The sequence below is a fragment of the Pelodiscus sinensis genome, chromosome 3 (assembly GCF_049634645.1).
Source record: "Pelodiscus sinensis isolate JC-2024 chromosome 3, ASM4963464v1, whole genome shotgun sequence".
Lineage (NCBI taxonomy): Eukaryota > Metazoa > Chordata > Testudines > Trionychidae > Pelodiscus > Pelodiscus sinensis.
In genome coordinates this window covers 112,337,936-112,364,652 of record NC_134713.1, presented here as the reverse complement: position 1 = coordinate 112,364,652, position 26,717 = coordinate 112,337,936, and the positions used below count along the sequence as shown (strand labels likewise).

At 38.9% G+C, this 26,717-nt stretch overlaps 1 protein-coding gene across 4 annotated transcripts in view; it reads left to right on the top strand.

Annotated features, from left to right (window-relative positions):
- SERAC1 (serine active site containing 1) overlaps positions 1-26,717 on the top strand; it is a 42,446-nt gene that overhangs the window by 4,177 nt on the left and 11,552 nt on the right. For 2 of the 4 annotated variants that reach the window (XM_075924525.1, XM_075924527.1), the window contains 10 exons: positions 6,363-6,454; positions 7,989-8,025; positions 8,491-8,627; positions 10,078-10,167; positions 12,108-12,236; positions 14,537-14,658; positions 17,567-17,695; positions 19,113-19,226; positions 22,258-22,420; positions 26,077-26,227. In XM_075924525.1, the coding sequence (XP_075780640.1) occupies positions 6,364-6,454; positions 7,989-8,025; positions 8,491-8,627; positions 10,078-10,167; positions 12,108-12,236; positions 14,537-14,658; positions 17,567-17,695; positions 19,113-19,226; positions 22,258-22,420; positions 26,077-26,227 (1,163 nt within the window). In that variant the 5' untranslated portion in view covers position 6,363. The remainder of the gene's footprint in view (positions 1-6,362; positions 6,455-7,988; positions 8,026-8,490; positions 8,628-10,077; positions 10,168-12,107; positions 12,237-14,536; positions 14,659-17,566; positions 17,696-19,112; positions 19,227-22,257; positions 22,421-26,076; positions 26,228-26,717) is intronic. The other 2 variants (XM_075924528.1, XM_075924529.1) reach the window with 1 other exon arrangement.

Here is a 26,717-nt window from a genome sequence, read left to right as displayed (position 1 = left end):
GGGTTGGAGACAGATCTGTTCTAGAGTAATCACTTGTTTTTCTGCTTGTAGAAGAGATCTGTGAAGCTCAAAAGCTTCTATCCTTCACAAACAGAAGTTCATTCAATTAAAGATATTACCTCACCTACCTTGTCTTTCTTGTTCTTGTCACTGAAGACAAAAGAATGACAAAGGATAGGGGAATAGCGGTGTTTTCCGTCACTGTTACAGATTAACTCTGTAACTGTTTACTGGAATGATAGAAGATGATAAAGTAGTACTATAAAATCTTCTGAAAGAAAGATTAGAAACACAGCAAAAAGGCAATAGCTTTGATAATGCAGTGTGTGTTTTTCTTAACCTCTTAAATCTTAATAACTGCTCAAGTGGCATGTTCTGCCAGTGGTAATAAAGAATCACTGAATGAAGAATTTAAAGATACTACTCTTAATTAGGTTGGATGTATTAAAAAATAAAAATAGAAAACAAATGTTCCCCAATAGTTCCCTGTGCGTCTTTTATTTCATTGAGGCAGATGGAGAATAAACATTGGACCAAACTTGACTTGTAAATAGTTATTTTCTGGCAATTCAAGAACATATCTTTTTTCCATACTTAATCTGTTCCATATTAAACAAGTGGTAATCACTTTCAATAAACATATCCATGTCCAAAAACCATTGTGAGGTTTTTAGTATTGCAACTTCTTTGTTAAGTGAAGAGATATAACATAGCTCTAATAAAGAAAATAATCACATCCCTGTATTGAAAAATTAGACCTTGATTCTGCAAGTACTTGCATGTGAGAAGTTGCACTGAACTAGTTACTCATATGCATGAATATTTTTATGAGCAGTGTCTCTGAGAAGGATCTTGTTCCAATTACAGTTAGTGGGGAAATTTTCATTAATTTAAACAGGAGTAGAATAAAGCCCTTTAAAACTGATCTTTAAGGATTTGGAGCAACTGGAACTCCCACTACAAGGGGATTGCATCTCCCCCCCCATTTTGAATGGTTGGGGTTTTGTTTTTTTGTTTTTTCTTGGTTGTTACATTTTCTAAGATAAGGACTGGTTTCCTGGTTTTTAGCTCTGTCAGACCACTGCTGTGTTCAATTCTGGTGCCCTCAGTTCAAGAAGGATGTTAATAAATTGGAGAGGGTTCAGAAAAGAGCAAGGAGAATGATTTAAAGCAGAGGTGGGGGGCTGTTTTTCCTATCAGGTCCCCAATACTGTTCCCTGTAAGGCAGGCATATCAAACTCAAAGCTTACTGAGGGCCACACAAATGAAAACTGATAGCTTTCAGGGACACCAAAGAAAATGTGCTTCTATCAGAAAGTCATAATTATTTATTATAGATTATGTTTTAGGTATATTTTATATTTTTTTCAGGTCTTGTTTTAAGATAATACAATAATTTGGTGTGTTAAATTTTTATTTGCTCTCAATCATTTTTAAATTTAAATATAAATTTAAGGTACTTTTTATTTTTTTGATACATAACTTGTTTTGTTGAAATAAAAACAAGTATAGACCATGGTTAATCAAATAGAACAGGCTTCTGTGAAAATTTCAGATACTTTGTAAGTTTGAGATTTTGCATAAACATATTCATGCAATTGTAAAAATTGACATTTATTTATATAAAATTAATATATATTTTGTGATTTTATTTGGGAATAAATAAATAAAAACCAAAATATTAACAAAATATCTCCCTTTTTCTCCCCCAGAGCCAAACACACCCATACGCTCGTTCTAACCCAATCTCCCTCCACTTCCCCAGAGCCCTCCCCGTCCCGCTGTAACCCAATGCCTCCCCCCACCCTAAGAGCCAGGCACTCCCAGTCCCCCCCCCAACCTAATGTGTGGGTCCCGGAGCCATTTCTTCCTCAGGTGCTGGGGCGGTGAGAGCACAGTGGCCAGCTGTGAGCAGGCGCTTGATGTCTGTGCACAGCAGCCAGCCACTTCACCAGATGTGCTACAGTGGTGCAGCTGCTTCAGTTCAGCTGTGTCAACAAAGCATAGTAGCATAGACTGGCTCCTATGGCTGTCTAAGCTTCAGTTCCCCTTTCTAAATGGTGATAATGAAAGTTACAGTGTCACAGAGATGCTGTGAGGATAAACTCGTTAATATTTGTGAGCCACTCAGATGCTGCAGCAACAGTGGGCAGATGGGCCAAACCGTTGTGTCACAGCAATACCCACAGCACAGGAGCTAGTGCTGCAGAATGAGTGCATTATGGGTTCCTCACAGACTCTCTATTGATAGAAATGTAGCTGTGTTAGTCTGGTGTAGTTGAAACAAAATATAGGACTATGTAGCACTTCAAAGACTAACAAGATGGTTTATTAGATGATGAGCTTTCCTGGGCCAGACCCACTTCCTCAGATCAAATAGTGAAAGAAAATTGTCACAACCATATATACCAAAGGATACAATTAAAAAAATGAACACATATGAAAAGGACACATCAAATTTCAGAACAGAAAGGGGATGGGGGGGAGGGGAAGGTAAATGTCTGTAATGATATTAGCTCACAGACATTTACCTTCCCCCACTCCCATCCCCCTTCTGTTCTGAAATTTGATTTGTCCTTTCCATATGTGTTCATTTTTTTAATCGTATCCTTTGGTATATATGGTTGTGACAATTTTCTTCCACTATTTGATCTGAGGAAGTGGGTCTGGCCCACGAAAGCTCATCATCTAATAAACCATCTTGTTAGTCTTTGAAGTGCTACATAGTCCTGTATTTTGTTTCAGCTACACCAGACTAACACAGCTACATTTCTATCACTATTCTACATGCAAGGCACTACATTTAGCCGTTTGGAATGGAAATCCATCAACCATATGAAGAAACTTGCATAGATACAGACAGACATCATCTTTCTATCCAAGTGCAAGAAGATGGACATCATACCCAAAGGACTGAAAGTGAACAATCCATTAAGATCAACATACTGCACTGACTACAGTGAAAGACTCTGCCTCACACTATCCAAGAAATTAAGGAATCACCTGATAAGTATTTTATACAAGAAACAGAAAAACATCAAGAATGACATTTCTAACTTAGAGTTTCATCCCAAGACCAACATCCACACCGACTGACACCTTGCAAGACTTTTGTTCCACCAGACAAGAAATCTACTATACACACTTCTATTCCCTACAACAAAGAAAAGACGACAAATTTCTAAACTGCTCCACACCACAGGCTACAACAGCAACTACCTCAACCCACCGGATAATATTGTTAACCTCTCCAGCTACAAACTCAATCCAGCAGAAGAGTCTGTCTTGTCTCTCTTTCGGCCCCACGTCCCCCACAAACTGGATACATTTTGTGGTGACCTTGAAGCTTTTTTCGCTGCCTCTGCCTCCGAGAATATTTCCAAACCAACAATGAACATCAATCTGACCTACCAGATCCCCCCCCCCCCCCCCCCAATCAACAACAAAGGAAAAATAATTCTATATGGACTCCCCCTGATGGTCGGAATTACAATCTGGATTTCTATATACAAAGCTATCTGCTTCTCAAGATCCATAAACCTAGACACCCCGGACGTCCCATCATCTCTGGTATTGGAACATTCACTATTGGTCTATCCAGCTATGTAGACTCTCTTCTCAAACCCTACGTAACCAACACTCCCAACTATCTCTGAGACACTACTGATTTGCTAAGGAAACTACAAAACATTGATAACCTCCCCAATAACACCATCCTTGCCACCATGGATGTAGAAGCTCTATACACCAACATCCCACATGAAGACGATTACAAGCAATTAAAAACACTATCCCAGAGGACACCACTGCCAACCTGATAGACCTATGTAACTTTGTTCTCACCCACAATTATTTCCAGTTGGAGAACAACTTATACCTCCAGATCAGCGGCACAGCCATGGGTACACGCATGGCCCCACAATATGCTAATATCTTTATGGCTGACCTAGAACAATGTTTCCTCAACTCCCGTCCCCTTTTACAACCTTCTCTACTTACGGTACATCGATGACATCTTTATGATCTGGATGCATGGCCAAGAAACACTGCAGACATTCCACAGAGATTTCAACAACCTACACCCCACCATCAACCTCAGCCTGGACCATTCTACACGAGAGATCATTTCCTGGACACCACAGTACAAATCAACAATGGAAAATTAGACACCACTCTCTACAGAAAACCCACTGACTCACACAGTTACCTACATGCTTCCAGCTCCCATCCAGAACACACCATATGATCCATCATCTATAGCCAAGCCCTTCAATACAACCGCATCTGCTCTAATCCCACTGACAGAGACCAGAAACTTCAGGATCTCTACCAAGCATTTATAAACCTCAACTACCCACCTGGAGAAATAAAAAAGCAAATTGAAAGAGCCAGACGAATACCTAGAAACCATCTACTTCAAGACAGACCCAAGAAAACCAACAATAGAACACCACTTGTCATCACCTACAGCCCCCAACTTAAACCCATCCAACACATTATCAATAAACTACAACCTATACTGGAACAGGATACTAAACTCCGAGAGGCTCTGGGAGACAGACCCATAGTCTCCTATAGACAACCACCTAACCTCAAGATGATTCTTACCAACAACCACAGGACATACCCCACTAACACCAACCCTGGAACTTTCCCTTGCAACAAGCCCTATTGCCAGCTTTGTCCACATATTCACTCTGCTGATACCATTATTGGACCTAACCAAGTGAGTTATAAGATCAAGAACACATATTCCTGCTCATCCAGAAATATAATTTATCCTATCATGTGCCGGCAATGTCCATCTGCTATGTACATTGGACAAACGTCTCAGACACTTCACCAAAGAATCAATGCCCACAAAACAGATATTAGACAGGATCAGAAAGAAAAAACAGTTTCTTGCCATTTCAACCAGAAAGGGCTTTGTCTCAACAACCTGATTACCTGCATCCTGCTTCAAAGACCTTTTAACACCAGACTTGAAAGAGAATCCTCTGAACTGTCATTCATGCTAAAATTTGACACCTTACACCTAGGTCTTAACAAGGACCCTAATTACCTTACCCATTACAAAGATAGCTTCCCCAATTATCACCTCTAATATCATTAGCTCACAGACATTTACCTCCCCCCCATCCCCCTTCTGTTCTGAAATTTGATTTGTCCTTTTCATATGTGTTCATTTTTTTTATTGTATCCTTTGGTATATATGGTCGTGCCAATTTTCTTCCACAATTTGATCTGAGGAAGTAGGTCTGGCCCACGAAAGCTCATCACCTAATAAACCATCTTGTTAGTCTTTAAAGTGCTACATAGTCCTGTTTTTTGTTTCATTCAGAAAGCTGTTAGCACCTTCAGTGATAAAGGGTCCACCATCCCATATCTTGATTATGTCCATTAGTAATTGAATTGAATTTGCATATGTATTGTAATTCCAAGCTTTCCCTGTGTATGTGGCTTGAGGAGCTGGCCTCATAGTACAGCCACTCCCCGAGTTACGAACAAGTTACGGACCAACAGTTGGTCTGTAACTCAAAGTGTTCATAACTCACATCCCATAGAGTTACATGGCTTCCCCAATTATCACCTCTAATATCATTAGCTCACAGACATTTACCTTTCCCCCCTCCCCCCATCTCCCTTCTGTTCTGAAATGTGATTTGTCCTTTTCATATGTGTTCATTTTTTTAATTGTATCCTTTGGTATATATGGTTGTGACAATTTTCTTCCACTATTTGATCTGAGGAAGTGGGTCTTGTTAGTCCTGTATTTTGTTTCAGACTCTCTATTCAGATTCATGATTACCATGAACAGTGTGACCTCTGCGTGAAAACTCTAATCTTAATCATAACTCTTTTAACAGGAAGATTTCTAACAGTTTCTGTGAAATATACATTTCAGAGCCGTAAATGTTTATTTGTTGTTGAAAGTCCCTTCTAGCAAATGGTAGTATAGATCAATTTTCTAAAATAAAATCAATTCTAACTATAAAGAACAATGAGATTACTACATATTGATGGTCCAAAAGCATGTATGATCCAGCAAAATATCTTTATGGAGCTGTAGAAACATGTGGTACATAATGAATAGTTCCTAAGATGCAGCAATGGAGACTTACTAGAGAAGAGAGGTAGTTTGAAAAATATGCCCAGTAAAATCAAGTACTGTACAACACATAGTTTTACAAAGAACTATGTTTAACTTTTGTTGTTGAAAGGCAAGCTACCAAATGAATTTTTTAGGTTCTACCTGTCTGTCACTTTAATAATTTTCTGATTTTGAAGGGGAAAAGACAGAAATTTGTTGCACTTTTTTAATTTCATAGACAAAATAAATAATTTTGTTTGCACACCTACAGAATGTCGTTGGCTTCTTATTGTGTGTTTTGCTGCAGAAGAATAGGAACTGCTGGTCCAACCACAAAAAGTGATCTATGGTGGAAAGATATCAGTAAGTGCAATTCTATAAATATTAACCTGATGAGCTCATAAAAATGACTGTGTAGCCACAATAAGCTATATATTTAAATTATGTATTGAAGACGTCAGCATGCCACTTGTGCTTTCAAAATACTTTGAGATGATGAGTTCATGTTTTCAGCCTCTCTCCTATAACGTCAGCATATTGCCATCACTGACTTTGTCAGAGCTGTCATTTCAATAATCATCATTATGTTAACACTTAATTTATATGAATGGAATAGCTAGACAGATAGCCCTGCACTAGTTAATAATTTGTTCATATGACAAACAATTAGCTTCACAACCAGAGAAGGTACAAACTTAATTTATTTGGGGGAAAGAAGATTTTTAGAGCAAAAGTCTCCAAAAATTACCATCTCATTAAGCTTCCATAAATGGACCTAATTTAATGTCTGTTTTTTCACCTTTAGGATCATAGGAATAAACTTATCCTGGGATTCTTAAAGCAAGGGCACCATATGAGTAAACTAAGCTCCTGTTTCTTTTCATGCCTCCCTGCGGTAGGCCTACCAGCCTTCCTTCTTGTCCTCTACCTTTCTTTTCCTTTCCTTTGATACAGAGAGAGCCATCTGGATTCTTAATCTCTCTACCCCAGCATCGAAGACTGGATACTTCCATGCTTGATGATAGCAGACCTTGTGTTTCAATCTTGTTTTACCTACCCTTTCAGTAACTTTTCCAGCAGGTAGCTGCTTCTTTTTTCATGTCAGAAATATTTGAGAAGCTTGGTCCGTGCTACTTCTCTGCCAGGGCAGAACCTGATGGAGTGAGAGGTGGGGCAAGTCTCCAAAGGAAGTTTATTCCTGACAAAATGAGATATGTCCTGTTGGGGTTTGCTCCTCCCAGTAGTGATAGTTCCTTTGGAAATCAAAAGATAGGCTCATTGTGTCCAAGTATAAAATGCCTTAGGTCAGTGTCTCTAGAATTAAAGTGTAAAGCTCTGTAAGTGTCAAATACTATCAGCTGCATTTGACTAAATGACTATAAAGAAAACTTCTTAGAGAGGCCTTTGCAAGACTTGGCAGACAGGAGCATGCATATTTCTGACTTTACCTACACACATCAGAGAGCTCTCAATGAAATTATTTACTTAAAGGAGAGATCTTCATAGTTTGTGGCAACAGTTCAGTACTAGTGATACTGTTGATCACCTGCTGCTGAGCATATGAATATCACCAGCAAGAGGGAACACTACTGAAGAGAAGACAAATATTTTCAGTAATAAATGGTTTATTAGCTTATTTAGCTGAGAGAAGGATATTTTATAATTTAAAACTAGGGAGGAAGAATGTAGAAAATAGTATCTATCAATGTTTTTTCAACTACTGAAGAAATGGAGATGGAAACAGAAAAATGAGTATAAACAGCCTTCTGTATTCCTCTTTAAAATGATCATCTTTGATGTATAGTATCCAGAACTGAGCAAATGCCTTAACTTTTATCTAACATTTTGTATGTACAGTTTGTTCGACCTCAGGTGTGTTTGTTTTTTTTTGTTTAAGGAAAAATTTCAAAATTAGCTGGATCACTTGTTCTTGGGTAAGTTGTAATTAATAATTACCCACTGAATTTATCTCTTATATTTAAATCAGAAGTTATGTCACTTCCCCCTCTCCCTCCAAAAAAATGTTGCTAAGGGATCTTTAAACATGAAGTACCTTACATTTTAAATGAAAGCTAAACTTCTTTGCATGTTTTATGGTATTGCCCATTAAGATCTCTTCTCTTGTCCAGATTATTTGAGAAACTATACTGTACTGGCCTCTGGAACATGTCACATGCTTCATTATAAAGAAGATCAAATGTGTATATTGTATTTGATAAAATACATTCCCTATAGAACAAAAAATTATTTACCTTAAAAGAGTTTTCAACCTATATTTGGCTTCTTCATTGTTTGCATTAGTATAGTATTTCTAGATGATATGGTGGTTCCTTCTGGACTTAAACACTATGCTTATGAGTAATACAGTATTTATACTCCATTTTTTTTTCTTTTTGTAGAGGTTTTGTATTTATTACATATGAAATTTTGGCCCTGAAGAAATTATTGACACTCAATACTCAAGCTGTACAACAGGAGAAACTGAAGTCCTATATTTATATACATACAGTTTCTTTAGATCCCAGTGAATCCCATGGTAAGCTGTATAAAATTGTGTGTGGAGAGAACTGAGAAAGAAGCTCTGCAAACAATGTGCGAGACACTGAGATGGTAAAAGAGAACTAAAAATAAATTGCTCCCTTAACGAACATAGTGTGAGGTTTTTAGTTGTGCCACTACGAAGCATAGCACAGAACTCAGAACCTAGTGTGGGAGAGTATTAAGGTTACATCAAGCCACCCTTGCATACTCCTGATTCTAGATTGCTACAGGGTCCACATGTACTGTATAGCTGATAGTCACTTAAACTTATATTATTTCATGGATTAATGAGAGCTGCCGTTGTATCGTTCTTATTAGGAAGTGGAATTGTAGTTGTTTCTTTTCTTGTGTAACCACAGTGTTAGAGTACAGATCTAATCCTGCAACAAAAATATTTTTATGTTTTTGTCATACCTTATCCATATTATTCGGCCTCAGACTTTATGTGGCTTAGAATATTATTGTTATCTCATAAATAAAAAGCACTCAAGTTATTTTAATACTCGAATAGAAAATATTTTACATGAGCTTTTTAATCTACTCGATTGTAATTTGTAAAATAAAAATAAAAAAAGTTTAATTACAAAATCCTGAAACCCTGTAATCCTTTCAGTGAAACATCTTTGTAACTGCTAAGATGTAGGATTCCTGAGACCATCTTTATCAGAACTTAACAGACTATTTTAAATCAACAACATTTTAGATTGGTAATGCTATGCCTCTTCCTGTACATGTTGTTTTTATTCTTTTACATATTAAATGGTGAACATAAGTAGTGCCATTATAGATGCAGGATTGACTTTCTTAATGTCAGTCCATAGAAATGCTGCATAACAGACTTGGAAGAATTTCCTTTTTCTATTAATTCTCAAAATAATATGGAACTACCATATTAAAATAAATATAAAACTAAATAATTTAGTTACAGCAGCATTGAAATGTGGGCAGATCTTGGTTAGAAGGTGGCAATAAACAATACAAATCATGCAACATTGCCAGTGAGCATGTAGAGATGCTTTGATAACACATCCCTACTTTTGTGAAATGTGCTGGAAAGTTTGAAAGATCCCCAACACAATAAAATGCCAACTGTGCAAGGATAAAGGTTAAGTTTAATTGTGCTATAACTTGAATTTATAGTTTTGTGGAAACTGGTTATTTCAAATCTGATTCTCAGGTCTTAAGTCTCTCCTTCAGTTTAAAGAGGGAAAAAAAGTTATCACCTTTTGCCCAATTTACATGTGTATTAATTTTCCTTTTGATGTTAGCAAGAGGCACACCTATGTAAAGAGAATAACCTTAAATTAAAAAAATAGAAATGTGCAATATTCTCAATTAGTAACTGTTTGAGTAATTTTTAATAAACTTTTACGATTATTGTTTCCTAGACATAAAACTATAACAATTCCCTTATCAACGTGAATAAGCCTATATCATTTTCACAGGGTTCACACACAAGGCAAGGAAAGAACTTCATAAAGCAGTGAGGAAAATACTAGAAACTGAAGCTAAAATTCTCCGGAGACCTTTTGATGGTAGGTATTAAGAGTGGAAATGTTGGCTTTTCTGTGATTAATATTCATGTTTAGAAAAGTACAAATCTATTAATCTTAGAAAAAAAGACACATTTTCCTTATGTATCTGATATTATTTGGTAGTATTTCACGCCACTTTTACAAACAGTTTGTTTTGTATGCTTTATATTTTGATTGCAAATATTAGACACATGTTAGGACAGAATTCGACATCTTTTTTCAGAAGAGATTTGAAGCATAAACTTTTGGGATGCCAAAAGCATTGTTCGGTGAAGAAGTCCTGGGAGATTTTTCATTTTAGGGACTAGGTGTGAGTATGTGACACTCTTCAGCAGGATTTTTGTTATTATCTATTGAAAGGAATGCAACCTCTTTGTAATAGTAATGTTCATGATAGAGCACAGGATTTGGTGTCAGGACGTAAAGATTCAGTTCCTGATTCAGCCATCAGCTTGATGTGACATGTTGGGCAAATAATTTTATGTCTGCTCTCTTTTATCCATCTATTAATGGGTATAATTATAATATGCACCTCACAGAGGTGTTGTGAGAGTAATTCAATACATTAAGGCCCAGATCCTGAGAGCTGCTAATCACCTCCAACTCTTGCTGAAGCCAATGGCAGTTATGGCTGGTAAGCATTATGCAGAATCAGTTCTTAAATATAACTAGAGTAAAAGCACTGTTATCCAATACTCAGTGAACCAGAAAGCTCAATTAACTGACATTTCTGATATCTCCCAAAACAAATCTTCAATCTAGTAACCAGGACTAGTGTGCTGCCCAGCACGTTATGCAGTTGCACATTCTGCACTCTGCTATGCCAAAGAGGCAGAAGACAAGCAAGGAAACAGAAATCAGGCATTTATTAAAAAAAGCAGCTTCCAGAGTGTGTCATAGTCATTACAGCTTCAGCCTCCTACACCTTCTACATCTACAATGATAATTGACATTGATAAGGATGACCCTGAGACATTGCAAGATCTTGAAGTGCCTTCTGAATCAAAGAAAGATTAAATTATGTTCAGTATAGTTTTATTGTTAAGTGTATTATGTTAAGTGATCTGGGTGTACACCATGCATTGCCCATAGTGATATATAGTGACAGAAGATAACTACAGTACTGTATAGAAAGCTTTTCTTGGAACTGGTTAAAAGACAGGAAACAAAGGGTAGGAATAAATGGTAAATTTTCAGATTGGAGAGGGGTAACTAGTGGTGTCCCCCAAGGGTCAGTCCTGGGACCAATCCTTTTCAACATATTCATAATGATCTGGAGAAAGGGGTAAGCAGTGAGGTAGTAAAGTTGGCAGATGATACCAAACTGTTTAGGATAGTCAAGACAAAAATTATTGCCCACCTCTGAATACAAGTAACTAACCACTCTGCAGTGCAGTGCTGCTACTGGATTGGTGATACCTCTATGCTATTTTATACTTCATTCATTTTATTATATTGTATTTTTTTGAAAATTGGTTTTCCATTGGTAAAATATAATTCTTAGTTAACTAGAATATTTGATTAACCAGCAACTTATTTCCCCTCCCAGCCCCCATTCCTCCAACAGGCCACAAAACAGAGCTTTTATTGAAAAGCATTTTGAGATTCTCAATTTAGAGATTCTATAGAAGTATAAAATATAAAAAGATTAGTTGAAATCCTGCCCCTATTAAATTCAATTAAATAATTCCCACTGATTTCAGTAGGACCAAGAATTTGACCAGGGTCTTCTGAGGATTACATTGATTAATTTATACTAGTTTGTTACCAATTTTTTTATTTTGTAGCAGTTACTAAATGATTGCTTCATAAACGGTTAAGAAATATTAATAAACCTGAGAATAATATTTTGGCTGGTAAATAAAAAGGTGACTATAAAAGAAAAGTGGTTACTAATTTTAACATTATATTTGTGTTTTTTTATATATGTATATAAAAAGAACATATCAGTGCATTTGCAGAAGATCATGACCGTGCCTTATGGGTTCTCTTGAAGAGAAGTCAATCAGAAGACAGAATTATTCGACTGCAGGCAGTGCAGCAACTGGCAGAGAACAGTCACTGGCATGGTAACAAACGCTGTGACAACCTAACCAATCTTAGAAACATGATAACATTTCATGCAGCTGCTGTGTGTTCATTGGCAAATGCTAACATGAAAAGGGGCTGGTAGCCAAAAGAGATGGCAGATATTCTTTTTGAAAATGTTTTTCAATTTTTTAAATTTAAATTTTGATTGATGACTGATTAAAAGCATTCATATACACAAAACAGAGCATGTGTAGCTGCAGTTTTGGCTCTCTCATACAGTCCCACCATTGTCCCTCATCCTAAATTTCATCTGGACAAGAGGGTAGTTTAATGTCTGTATCTTTCAATTCTTTGATCTTTGTGATGGGATTACAAGAAGACCATCTATTGTGGTGGTGGCTTTGTAGTGTCCATTGTCTACTATAGATAGGATGGAGGCTATCAACACAATTCATTAAGACCACTTTTGTTAGCTATTGGATAGTAATAACCACTTTGGGATAGATTTCATGTGGTAAGCTGGAGGTAAAAGATTTTTCTATTATCATCCTGAAATATTTATTCTAAAGTATTTTTAGTATCTGTGTGAGCTCAGAGAGAAGTAGAAAACTCACCCACACTTAATTAAGATAACTTTTCTTTAAGGCTAATTTAGTGTCGTAAGTTGCAGCTTCTAGCTCTTTATTCTAAATGCTGACATCCTTTTATGTTTAAGGAGGTTTTGCTTCGTGTGTTTACCCTTTTCAAAATAAAAACTCAGTTTTGTGATTTAGATTTTCTTTTAACTATGTTATACTTAGAAAATACTAGGGTTCCTGTCTCTATTTTTTCAGAGTTCAATGTCTGACAAATATGGTAGACTTGCTTGGAAGATATCAGGGCATTTTTTTGCCATCATAATAATGCTAAAACATATGCTTCTATCTTTCAATTCTGCACTGCAAAATCTTTTCTTAGTGGCAGAATTTTGGGAGTGCTGACTTTTTTTAGTACACTTTCTGCCTATGGAAGCTAATCCTGTACATCCAAACATCTTGGCGTCTAGCAAGAGAGGTGTCATACCACATCAGCTGCATGTACAGCATGGATAGTCCTCTTGATAAATTGTGCTTTCTGATTTTTTGCTGTGGAGCTAGACAACTTACCAGTAAGTGCTTTGAACATATATAGTGATTATATAATGTTAAATACTCTGAAAAATTGGATCCTAGGTGTTTCATATTTGGCATCTAAAATTAATGGATATTTTTTATCTTAATCTCGCTGTGCCTCATCTTTCCATCTCTAAATTGGAGGTAATACTCTCATGCCTCCCAGGAGAATTTGATGATAGATTAATGTTTGTGAAATACTTAAATGGTATAGTGATGAGTGTCAGAGAAAACTTCATAAAGAAATTGGGCCACACATTGAATAATGAAGATAAAACAAAATATTAAGTAGATGTTCATTAAATGAACACTGTGTGCTGAATGAGGCAGGGATCCCATGGGAAAAAAAGGTAAGTGTAATGTAATTAAAAATAGTACCATAATGCATGCACATTCTGAAGGTTGCATAGATGGTCTTAATTCTGCCATTTCCTAACTTATGCTTGACTTTATCACCTTAAAGTTCATTAAATGTATGTTTTGTGAGTAAGTCTTTGCACTAGCCAGGTCCATGATGCTATATTTTTAAATATATTAGATGTAGCATAGCACTATTTTCAAATCTTTCAGATTACAACCTATCCTTCACAGTTTTTGTCTGAATGAAGACCTTAGGCCTGAGTGCAAACATAGCCTTGGTTTGTGATTTTTGTTTTCTTTTCAAAACACTAACTCTAAATACTTGCTATTACATATAATTGGTTAGTGTCTGAAGTTTGTTTTATTAAAGTGTGTCACTTTGGCCTAAAATGATTATCACCCTGCATTTAAAATTTACTTTAATTTAGTGTTGATCTGACAACCAATTTATTTTTCCACTTTAGATTTTACGGCAACAGAATCATGGAAAATTTGGGTCTTAGTTACATGGATTGAAGTAATAGGGTATGTCTAGACGACATTTTTTTTCAAAAGGAGATATGCAAATTCGGTGCTAATTTGCATATGTTCTTCCGATCGATTTTCGAAAGTGAAAGTAGTCTGGACACCTTTTTTTGGGAAAAAACCCTTTTTCAAAAAACTGCACAAATTTGCATATCTCCTTTCGAAAAACCCCCATAGTCTAGACGTACCCTTATTGTTCTATTTGTATGCATACTTATAAAGTACTATGGAAATCACAACTAAAATTAATTGAAATATTCAAGACTCGTTTTGGCTGTAACATCAAAGTTCTCTTACTACAGATTATCAATATAGGACCTTTGCCCAAGCTTGTGATCAGAGGACTGCGATTGGTTTGGCTCGGTCCAACAATATTGATCTTCGTTTTTTTCTGCCACCGCCTCCCTTACCAAAACTAAAAGACGTAAGTAAATGAAAATGTGAGTATTAGTCGAATCTTGTCAGTGTTGTCATTGAATACAGGCACTAACATGGAATTCTTTTAAAAAGTAACCACTGGATAGTAAAAAGATAAATTTTTGAGTCTTGACGTAGAAAAAGAAAATAACAATGAGGTGATGTAATAAAAGGTATTGCCTTTCAAATTGTATGATATAGAACCTAAAATGCTGCTTCTCTATTTCTGGCATCTTCATCTAGTCACTTTTGATGACAGAAAAAAATCACAGCAATGTTTTGAGGTCAGATGTACTAACTCATATTCCTAATTACAGCCTATAATTATCACCACACTGCCAACTTCCACTCTTAGCACTTGTAGTATAATCCAATTCAGGGCTTGTCTACACTTACAGTGCTGCAGCCGCATTCCTGTTATGCTTAGTGAAGATGCTATCTCCACTGAAGGGAGACCTTCACCTGTCTACATAGGTACTTATATTTCCCCACGAGGAGGTAACTGTGTCGACAGAGATGCCCTCCTGTTGACATAATGCTGTCTACACTGGGAGTTAGGTCAGTATAACGTCTTCTGCATCCCAGAGTGACATAGTTAATATTAGCACAAGTATGTAGTGTGGACAGGGCTACATTCTACACTAGAACCTTCATTAAGTTGGAATTTTGATTGATGAAATGCATTATCAGGGAAATAATGAGTTAAGCAAACATTTCACATCCAGAACAATCTCAGGTCACTTCCCAAACTACAAAGATGTTGCAGGTCCTCGGGACACTTTAGATGCAGTTTTACCATCTGTCCCTTTCCTGCTGCTTCTGCCAATAATCAGCTTTCTGCTTGAATTTGTTAATCATCTGGGCATGCTATAGAACACTTCTTCCTTACAGGCATTTGGTTAGGGCTGAACTCAGGGCTGATAGGGTTTGGTTTTATTTTATCCTTCTGTTAAGTGGTTGATATTTATTTGTGTGTCAAGGTAGGCTGAACAGTTCTTGTATATCATATTGTGTATTCAGTATATGGATCGGGCACCCAGGGCTAGGCATTTGGAGAGAACTTTAATAAATTTAATACAATGAATCCTTATCATGGGCAAAATATCCATTCTAAGCCTCAAGAATTGCAAAATTAGATATGGCATGTAGCAGTGATGTTCAGTAGCTTTGCACTATCAGGTTTATCACCCTTGAACTCAGGGATTCTGGAACAATTTTTATAGTGGAGGTACTGAGAGCTGTTGAACCAAACTGGAAATCCTGTATATAATGGAAACCACTGAAAACCAGGGCCACCTCTTCCCCTTAATCCCCTGCATACCTAGTTCCAGCACTTATGCTTAGACTGGGAAATGACCAGCATGACTAAAAACTGATATTTTTTTTTAGAATTAAAAAACCCCCCGATTCTTAATTAAATCAGATTTTTAAAATTAAATACAATTTCATTTAAAAAATAAATTCATTTAAAATTAAACTTTGAAATTGGCAATCTGTTTGAGGCCTAAACTTCCTATAATCTGTTAAAATAATTTAAAGCAGTATATGTTTGCTGCCAAGTTTAAAAAGAAGCCAGACTATTGAAATGAGTCCTGGTTAAGCACTTGGAACTGGAGTTTGTTGAAGTGGTAAAACTATCTTTAGATAGCAATAGCTTCTTGTGCATGTATAGAAAGAATATTTTCTTAGTTACAGCAAAATGCAGGACAATGTAGCACTTTAAAGACTAACAAGATGGTTTATTAGATGATGAGCTTTCGTGGGCCAGACCCACTTCCTCAGATCAAATAGTGGAAGAAAGTAGTCACAACCATATATACCAAAGGATACAATTAAAAAAAATGAACAAATATGAAAAGGACAAATCACATTGCAGAACAGAAGGGGGATGCGGGGGGGTGGGAAGGGGGAGGAAGGAAGGTAAGTGTCTGTGACTTCCTCCCCCTTCCCACCCCCCCGCATCCCCCTTCTGTTCTGCAATGTGATTTGTCCTTTTCATATTTGTTCATTTTTTTTAATTGTATCCTTTGGTATATATGGTTGTGACTACTTTCTTCCACTATTTGATCTGAGGAAGTGGGTCTGGCCCACGAAAGCTCATCATCTAATAAACCATCTTGTTAGTCTTTAAAGTGCTACATTGTCCTGCATTTTGCTTCAACTACCCCAGACTAACACGGCTACATTTCTATCACTATTCTTAGTTACAGTTTATTCAGCTACAGGCAGTCCCCGGGTTAAGTACAAGATAGGGACTGTAGGTTTGTTCTTAAGTTGAATCTGTATGTAAGTTGGAACTGGCGTCCAGATTCAGCCGCTGCTGAAACTGATCAGTTTCAACCGCGGCTGAATCTGGACGCCAGTTATGACTTACATACAGATTCAACTTAAGAACCCCAGGCATCCCCAAGTCAGCTGCTGCTGAAACTGATCAGCGACTGATTCCAGGAAGCCCGGGGCAGAGGCTTCCTGTAGTCAGCCACTGGTCAGTTTCAGCAGCGGCTGAATCAGGACGCCTGGGGCAGAGCAGCTGGGGTGCTGCCGGGTTGGTCCAGTAGCGCCCAGAGCAGCGCTACGGGACCAACCAGCAGCGCCCCAGCTGCTGTACCACAGTCCGGAGCAAAGCCGCGGAGCACGGGGGCAGCGGGACAGCCCAGACGCGCTATGGCTGTCCTGCTGCCCTCGCGCTCCGCAGCTTTGCTCTGCTTTGCTCCCCGTCTCCCTTACCAATAATAATACATCTTCAGAGTGCATTACAAACATTAACTTAGGTTGCAGTACACTCAAACCAGACCTTTCAGTTTATAGCATTACTTCATATAACAATTTCTGTTGTTCCAAATCATTTTGCATTCACATAAAATCCTGCTCTGATCCTTTGGACAGTGTTAAGTGTTTGTGTTCATTTGTTATAGGACCATTCTATAGAAGATGAGCTCCGATTGTTATTGGTGTCATTACCTCAGACGGACCTTGAGCAATGTGTCCAGTACTTCACATCTCTTGCTTTAAGAGAAAGCAGTCAGACTCTAGCTGCAAAAAGGGTGAGTTCTTAATTTCAGGATAGAATTATACAGAATGTTCTCTCTTTTTAAAATATTTATTTAAGATCTAATATATTTATTTTATAATATTAGAGTGGATAAAGCTTTCCCTTTCCCCACCTCATACTGCTCCTGCTCCAGTAGGCCTGAGGACCGTGGCAACTTTGTGAGTTTTGCACAGATGAGGGAGAGCTTGTTCCTTCCTCTATTCCATTTTTGCCACTATATAGGTCTAACTGCAATCTGATCCTTGCTACTTATGCTTTCAGGCAGGCTGTTGTAAAAATGAGAAGCAGTGGGGCAGGAGTGGTATTGTATTAAGTCAAATGAAAAATCCAGTGTTTGCCCCTTTTTAATTTTTTTTCTGTAGTTAGTTCAGATTCTTGAGTCTGAACTTCCTAATCTACTTCTGTAATTAAAAGGGGTCAGCACAGTTAAAAGGACAATGTTCATCTCTGTCTGCCTCAAACATACAGTGTGTGTGTGTGTGTGTGTGTGTGTGTGTGTGTGTGTGTGTGTGTGTGTGTGTGTGTGTGTGTGTATTGGTCTGTCACACAGACACCTCTTGGAACTGTGCGGCCATAAATGCATCATCTGGAGGAGAGAGTGTTGCCCTCTAGCAAGGATAGTGCGGGTTCACAATCATGTTCAATTTTTGCAGGGCAGTATATGCAGCCACTGCTGAGTGTATCTATTTTGTTTCCTCACGTCTGCCTCAGTCTGTGCTGCCTTGTTGTAAGGCTACATTAACAATAATGTGTTAATCCTTGAAGGCAGAGCTGAGAGAGAGTTCATCATTTAGTAGTAAGACATTTCCTGGGAAATATTCCATCCTCTGACGCCACCACCTCAACCAACCTTCACAATCATCATTGCTGTGTACAGTTCTAGACAATTACTTACCTGCTCGTGAGATGTGTCACTTGCTCGTGAGATGTGTCCTGTACATTTACGTTCTATGACCCTGCCACATTCCTTGCTGCTTATGGCTTTAGATAGTGTTGAGACAAAATGGAAAAGGAGGCAGCAGACCTGCTGCTTTTATGCACTCAGTAGTGCATGAGAAAAGCCGGGGGCCTAGTGGTGCTTGTTTGCAAAAGTCTCTGGTTCCAGTGGATTGAGCACACAGACACCCCCAGTAGAATGTATATGTGTACAATGCATATTGCAGAACAACAATATAAGGTAAGTAGTGGCTTTATAGAAAAGCTACTGATCTATTGGGATGTTTTATTTTCTTTCCTTTCTGAAACATTCTAATATTTATAACATAGGGGTACTTCATCTAATACAAGAGCACTTAGCATAACAGCTTTACAGGCTGTTGTACACTTTGCTTTAAAAAAAACAAACTAGAACCATTTTTCTTATTTAGTCATTTCAGATTTGATTTAATTTGTATGGATTCTTATTCCAGGGGGGCTTGTGGTGTTTTGGAGGAAATGGGCTTCCTTACTGCGAGACTTTGAGCAAAGTCCCATCAGAGACAGTCGAACTCTTCTGTTTACAAGCATTAGTGCAACATTCCAAGGTAATCCATGTATACAGCTATATTACAACAGCCGTATCGATAAACTATCCTTTCTGGGCTTGCCTTTTGCATATGTGGTATGGGGAGAGGGACCTGCTTTCACAACCTTCCCAATATTATTTCCTGCTGAGCTGCTGTTCCTTGGATTGGAATCCATGTGCAAGTGGAGGTAAAGTGGGAGGTTTGTGGGGATTGTCCATAGGATTGATCATTGTCTCCTACTACTTTTAAAAATGGTGCGGCTCTGCAGTTTAAATATAGTGGGAGCCAGGAATGCTCTGTCTTGGCTTGTGCTACGTCTGGGACCTACCCCCGCTGCATCTCTAGTTTAAATGTAGTAGGAGCCAGGCTGTCTATGCACTCGGCTCTTACTACATTTAAACTGGAGAGCACAGTGGGGAAAGCTCCTGGATTCAGTGCAAGCCTGGGACTGAGGAAACCTTCCCTTATTGACTAGTCATGCAGTCGATAAAAATTTTACACGATTGGTGGATTACCTGCTTCTTAACATCCTTAGTCCTAAGAGTAACTTGCTTTATTTACACATGCACACCAGTCCTGGAAGAGAGATGATTGTACAGGCAGTCCTTTCTTTCAGGAATCTAAGGGCTTATTTATTCAGCATAGCAGAGCATGCCCAAGGGGTATGATTTGTAAAGCACACTGACACTCAGTGTGTTCTGAAAGCTATCTAATTCTCATTAATGTAGCAAGATCTACACACGGCAATTAGAGCACTTTACAAATCACAGCTCTCTAGTGCATTTTATTGGTGCTGTGTAGATAATCCCTTAGTCTTAACACCAACATGGACTTTCTAGAGAGCATCTCTGTATTATAGAAGGGACTTGGAGAGGTCATCTAATCCAGACCCCTGCATTCCTAGCAGGACTAAATGTTATCTAGACTAATTCCTGACAGGTGTTTGTCTGACTGCTCTTTAAAATCTGCAGAGAGAGAGATTCCACAACTTCCCTAGTCATTTTATTCCAGGGCATAAATTAACTCTGATCAGTGACCAAGGCAGAGAGAAAACTCTTCTGCTGCTCACATTGCAGGTCTCTCTCTCCAAGGATCATTGCTGCTACAAAGAACGTTGTATAACAAAAACTTAACAGTACAGCATGTCTTCCCAACATTGAACATTTACTCGCACACTAAAAAAAAAAAAAAAAAAAAAATGGCGGGTGACAGTGTAGCAGCATCACTTGGTGACACTGACACACTTGTCCTAAAAATATTAACTGCACAAGAAAGACTGTAAGTAGAACTTAGAGGCCTGAAAATCAGAAGCTAAGTGACTTACGTCGGATCCGCACTTACGAACAGGGCTTTTCTCGCCCCGGAGCTCGCGGGCGGCGGGACTGCCCAGAATGCACAGGTCCCGCCACCGCGTTCTTCGGGGCGAGAAAAGCTGCTCCGGGTCTCCCTGGTGTGCAGGGAGACAGGAGCAAAGCCGCAGAGGCGGGGGACCCCGCCGCCTGTGTGGCTTTGCTCGGGTCTCCCTGCTGTGCTGGGGGGGACTCCCCCAGCACAGCAGGGAGACAGGAGCAAAGCCGCAGAGGCGGCGGGACCTCTGCGCTTCCGCGGCTTTGCTCGGGTCTCCCTGGTCTACTGAGGGGGAGGGGGCGCAGCTAGTGCTCCCCCCCCCTCCAGCAGACCAGGCTTTTGTTGTGGGACGCCTGGGGTACAGCAGCTGGGGTGCTGCCGGGTTGGTCCTGCGGGGACCTACCTGGCAGCGCCCCAGCTATTCTGTCCCAGGAGTCCAGATTCAGCCGCTGTTGAAACTGATCAGCGGCTGATTCCAGGAAGCCGGGGGCAGAGCAACTCTGCCTAGGGCTTCCTGTAGTCAGCCGCTGATCAGTTTCAGCAGCAGCTGAATCTGGAGCCAGTTCCGACTTACATACAAATTCAACTTAAGAACAAACCTATAGTCCCTATCTTGTACGTAACTTTGGGACTGCCTATATATTGACAAATATCCTCTAAACTAGATTTATGTTACGGAAGAACAAAGAGCACAGTACTCTGCCATAGCCTAGAATTCAGCACTATACTGGAAACTTTCATGTCTCTAGCATCTATTCAACAGCAATGGTCCAAAGTATGGCTCAGAAATATGTAGTCATTGCTTATATAGGTTTCTGTTACTGACAGAAGCACTGTTTAGAAGGTAAAAATGTTACCTTTTTGAAAGCAAAAGGACTTTAAGAGGGTTTTAGTGGATAGGTGTGCAGAATAAGTGGCCCCAGTTTACACAAGCGGACAGTTGTTATGAAAAATTGTCTTAGGCCACTTATTGCCTGATCTCGCCCTATGGGCTACAGGCAGTTCACCAGGGTTAAAACATTTGGCGGCCAGCCAAGAGCTATTTACCTGAGTGTCTGCAGATATGGCCTCTTGTAGCTCTTGCTTGCGGTTTGCCATTCTTGGCCAATGAGAGTTGCGGGAATTGGTGGCTTGGCCCGCACTGCTTCCTATGGATCCCATTGGCTGGGAACAGCAAACTGCAGCCAACAGAACCTGCAAGCAGCCATACCTGCGGATGCTCGGGTAAATAAAACATCTTGAGGCTGCCAGGAGCTAAATCTGGTAACTGTTTCTGCCCTGCAGGCTGCTTATTGTCCAACCCTGTCTTAGGATCTGATCCAGCTTTCTCAGGTCCCATTAACTTCAGCAGGAAAAAAGTGCAGGCACTCAGCACCTTTCTAATGTTGGACTTTCAAACTATAAATGACTGTGCAGTTCTCGTGATAAAATTTTTGACTCCCTTTCTATGTGGAATTCAATAAAAAGAATGAGAAGCATTCCATAGTCCTTATAATTTCTTAAATTGTTAAACTGAAAGACATAAGTATAACATAAAAATAAGTCCCAGATTAAGTACGAATTTGTGTGTATGATCTGGCTATAATACATAATAGTGTTAATGAAGACTGTATGTATTGAGAGCTTTTCAGGAAGCTTTTGCAGATTTGGACATTTGCATGATTTCCATTTAGTATGACTAAATTTGCTCTAAAAATGCTAGGTTTCTACTCATTGTGATATAATTGAAGCAAATGGAGGCCTGCCGCTACTACAGAGGATATACCAACTTCGTAAAGATTCTGCAAAAATACAAAGGAACATAATTCGCATAATTGGAAATATGGCTTTGGACGAACGTCTTCATTCATCCATAATACGTGCAGGTAAAAGAAATCAAACTTAAGCAACCTTGTTGCAATATTTATATTCTAAATTTTAAGTGCATTTATTGCTTCTGTAGAATACACGGGATCAATAATGCTAGAGGCAGAAGTCCTATTCATTTAGGGTGCATCTACTCAGCAGCATTATTTCGGAATGGCGGCTGTTATTCCAAAAAAACAATGCAAGTGTCTACACAGGAATTCAGTTATTTCTAAATCATTTTGAAATAATGGATGTCTTATTCCAACTTCTGTAAACCTCATTCCACAAAGACTACTGCCTATTCCGATATAGCTATTTTGAAATAGCAGTAGTGTCAACGCTCCACTGCTGCCATTTTGAAATAGCTCCTCCCCAGTGCCATTGAAACTAATTACTCCCCAGTGCCTCCTGGGGCTCTAAATCGAGGTAGCACGTCCACATTAGGGAAGCCTGCCTCGGATTAATTTTGAGGCTTCCCTGTAGTGTAGACATGCTATTTCGAAATAAGCTATTTCGGAGTATTTCTTCCGGAATAGCTTATTTCAAAATTAGCATGCAGTGTAGACATACCCTTACAGACCAAGGCAGCATGATCAGTGTTACTGCAAATTTCCCTCTGCTGTCCAACTAATCACGTGTCTTATCCCTGCAGTCAGAGTCATTAGAAACCACTGATGAAGGTTCAGAATTCAGCTGAACATCAGAATTGGGATGTTTATATGAATATCTTGAGGCTCCTCCTCACAAACTTTATCTATTCACTAGTTCCCAGATTTCCATACTGGCTGTGCTTTCCTCTTGTAAGGAGGCCAAGTGGATCTGTTACTCCACAGTTTGGAGTGAACAGAGCAGTTCATCAATTTCCTCATTTTAAAGTAGACCTAATAACTTCTACTTGATCTTGCTGCTCTTCCTGTGTGGGGGAGTGGATATCCTTAGCTCTGTGTTTTTTGACCCTTCAGAACGTTTCAGTTTAAGTAATATTTAACCAAACTATTTTAGCCTTTTTTTACTATTACAGTAAACTTCCGATAATACGGCACCTTTAGGACCCAGGGGGTGCCGGATTATCAGATATGCCGGACTATCAGAAGGGGGGGCTATGAGGAGTCTGGGGTGGGGGTGGGGGGGATGCCACACTAGAACCCTCATAGCTCCCCCTTCCGATAGTCCACCTCTGCCCCAGGCATCCCCGATTCAGCCACTGCTGGTCAGTTTCAGCAGCGTCTGAATTGGGGACTCCTGCGGCAGAGCAGCTGGGGTGCTGCCGGGTTGGTACCGCAGCCCTGAGGGGCGGTGCTACGGGACCAACCTGACAGCACCCCCGCTGCTCTGCTCCTGGCTTCCCCGATTCAGCTGCTGGTCAGTTTCAGCAGTGGCTGAATCGGGGAAGCCGGGCACAGAGCAGCTCCAATTGTTTGGCTGCCCCAAGCACTTCCGGGTTCCTGATGGTCCGGACCACTAAGAGTGCCGGAGCATTGGATGCCGGACTAACGGAGTTTTACTGTATATTATAGAGAAGCAGAAAAAGATCATTTGATAGTGTTTTCTTACGTAATTTCATGTTACAGAAACCTTTGAAATCTATCCTTTCAAAATTAATTTACATTGGTTTGTGTCTTTCATAATTTTCTTGTAATTTTTATTACATCTGAAAAGTATTGGTTTTCAAATAGATGACTTGTTTGAAGTTCATCCATTCTTTCTCCTTATTACTGCTGTGAATTACTAATCCTGAATCAGTGACATTTCAGTCATACTGATGGCAAGATGCTCTGATCATAGTCCCTGGGATCTGGACTTCACTGCAGAGTCCAGCAGAAGTTGAAACTAGATTTAGCAAAAGAAATGTCTGATTCAGTCTCCCATATCTTTAATTGTTGGGGGCAATTCAGAATTTTGCTGGTCAACTAAATTGCATTTGTCTCCTTTTTTCAGATTTACCACCATAAGACAGTTCTCTCTCTTCAAAGTGTTTCCAGATTTTGTCTATGTCTTTAAAGTAGTGGGACTCAAAAATTCCTCTAGCCAACAACATCAGGAGTCAGGGAGATTTTTAGGACTGATTTAACAAGCACAGTAATGATTTCTTGATTTGACCTGTCTCCATACCTTCTCAGATCTTACTTTGCTTCTCTTTCTGCTCTATTTTAGTTCTCCCCACTCCCACTCTGGCTCCAAAGAGTCATATCTTAAAAAAGTCTCATGACACAAGCAGTCTTCTCTTTTCAGCTTTTGAATACACGTTTGTACACAAAACCTTGAGGGGAAGCAGTTAAAGAAACAAAATTGCTTAGAAATAAAACAACAACCTTCAGTCCTTTAAGTGTAAAACTATACTTCAGAATTTTTTTATTTGTTGAGTAGACTCCAGTATTCTCTCTCAAACCTGTGCGGAACTGGCTAATCTTAGATACCTTTCTCAGTTTCCCTTTTCCCACTTAAAACTTTTATTTAATTTCAGAAGTTTTTCATCAAATAAATGCTGGCTCCCTCTTTATTGTGCTCTATCATATTTAAGTTCTGTGCTTTAAATACTCAGTTGTTTTTATCTCTTTGCATTTTAATGTGTGTGGAGTTCTATATTTTTTTAAATTATGCTAGACACGTACAAAATAATTGCATGAGTTTTGTTTTAAATGCTTTAATAAAATATTACATGCAAAATCTTGCTCTTCACATTTCTCACTAATCTGTTCAGGTTCACAGAGATGTCCAATAATGATCAGTTGTATTTTAAGAAATAGCTGCCCATCTATTTTGTGAAAGCAGCTGAGACAGTTTTTTAATCATGTACAGCACTTTGGGAAGAATGGGTTAATAAATATTGTTATTTTAGTAATAGTACTTTATTTTAATGAACATCTCATGGTTATGTTTAGGATCATAGAGACCAAATTATCTCTAATACTTAATTCTTCCATGCAAAGATTTTAAATATTGGGAATGGAAAATGACTGTGATCTCCTACCAAGCATCAGTTTCCCTTCCCCACCCCTATATCATTTCTGGCTGCTACACAATGATAGCTTTCCCTTCTTGTTATGGTCCATCTAGCCCTACCATCTTGCACTCTCTTCTTCCCTAATGGCTACTAGGAGAGGCTCTCTTTTTTCTACTTTTTCCTAGTTATTGTTGTATTCACTCTTTGTTTCCCTTCTTCTCCCTGCCTATCAGTCAGATATTGGAGGCCTCTTATTCTCTCCTGGCTATTCAGGGGGAGGGAGATTTTTTTCTTTGCCTCTCACATCTATACTATTTGAGGATTTACTCCCTTGCTCCTTTCCCCTGCCTCTTCCTTTTGGGTGGTGGGAGAAGTTGAAGGATATGCATTCTTTTCTTCTTCAGAGAGAGCATGAGCGCTCTTGCTGCATATCAAACTGATCACCAGTTGGAGTCAGGGAATAATTGCATACCGCATCAATGTGGAATGCTTTTGGCAGTGTTCATTGCATTACACAGGTACTACCAACCAGCACTGATTACCGTCTGAGGCAAGATATCTTGATGGAAATAGGGTTTGTTCTAGGATTGTAATTTTTATGCGCCTACAATTTTGGCAAACATTTTAAATTTAAAAAGTCAATGACATTTCTGCAGTCTTAGTTCAGATAAAAGTTTCTTGGTAATGAGCAGCCAGCGAGAAATGTGTTGTGTTTTATTTTTAAACTAGGTTGGGTTTCCATACTAGCTGAAGTAATGAAGTCTCCTCATGTCATTCAGTCTTCGCATGCATCCAGAGCCCTGGCTAATTTGGACAGGGAGACAGTACAGGAAAAATATCCAGATGGCGTATATGTTTTACATCCACAATACCGTAGCAGGTAAAGAGGAGAGGGGCCTGACTCTACCACGTGTTGCTTTATTATTCACTTGCAAAAAACTATGTGAAGGAGGCATTAAGGTTGCTGCTGCACAACAGTGTTGTCTGCTCTGCCCGTCCTTCTGGAATGTAGGACTTTATTACATTAAACTTAAATGTTAAGGCACTAAGAAGTACTCAATGAAAGGCTCTTCATAGCTCCTTTGAAAGAATGTGAGTCTAACAAGGAAAAAAACCCCACAAATCTACAAACATTTGGATATGCACGTTGAAGGTATTGCTCACATGCAATGCCAGCACCAAGTGGATAATTGTTCTCTTGAAAGCAAGGAACACTCGGCAGAAATACAGGGAACTAACTGTAGGAAATCCCCTAGAGCATTGCTAATACAACATTTAACTGTGGTTGTGCAGCTGGAAACGAGGAAAGGCAGGTCAGTGTGTCCAATGTGATATCTGCCAGTTATCAGCAACTTATCATATTAATTCCA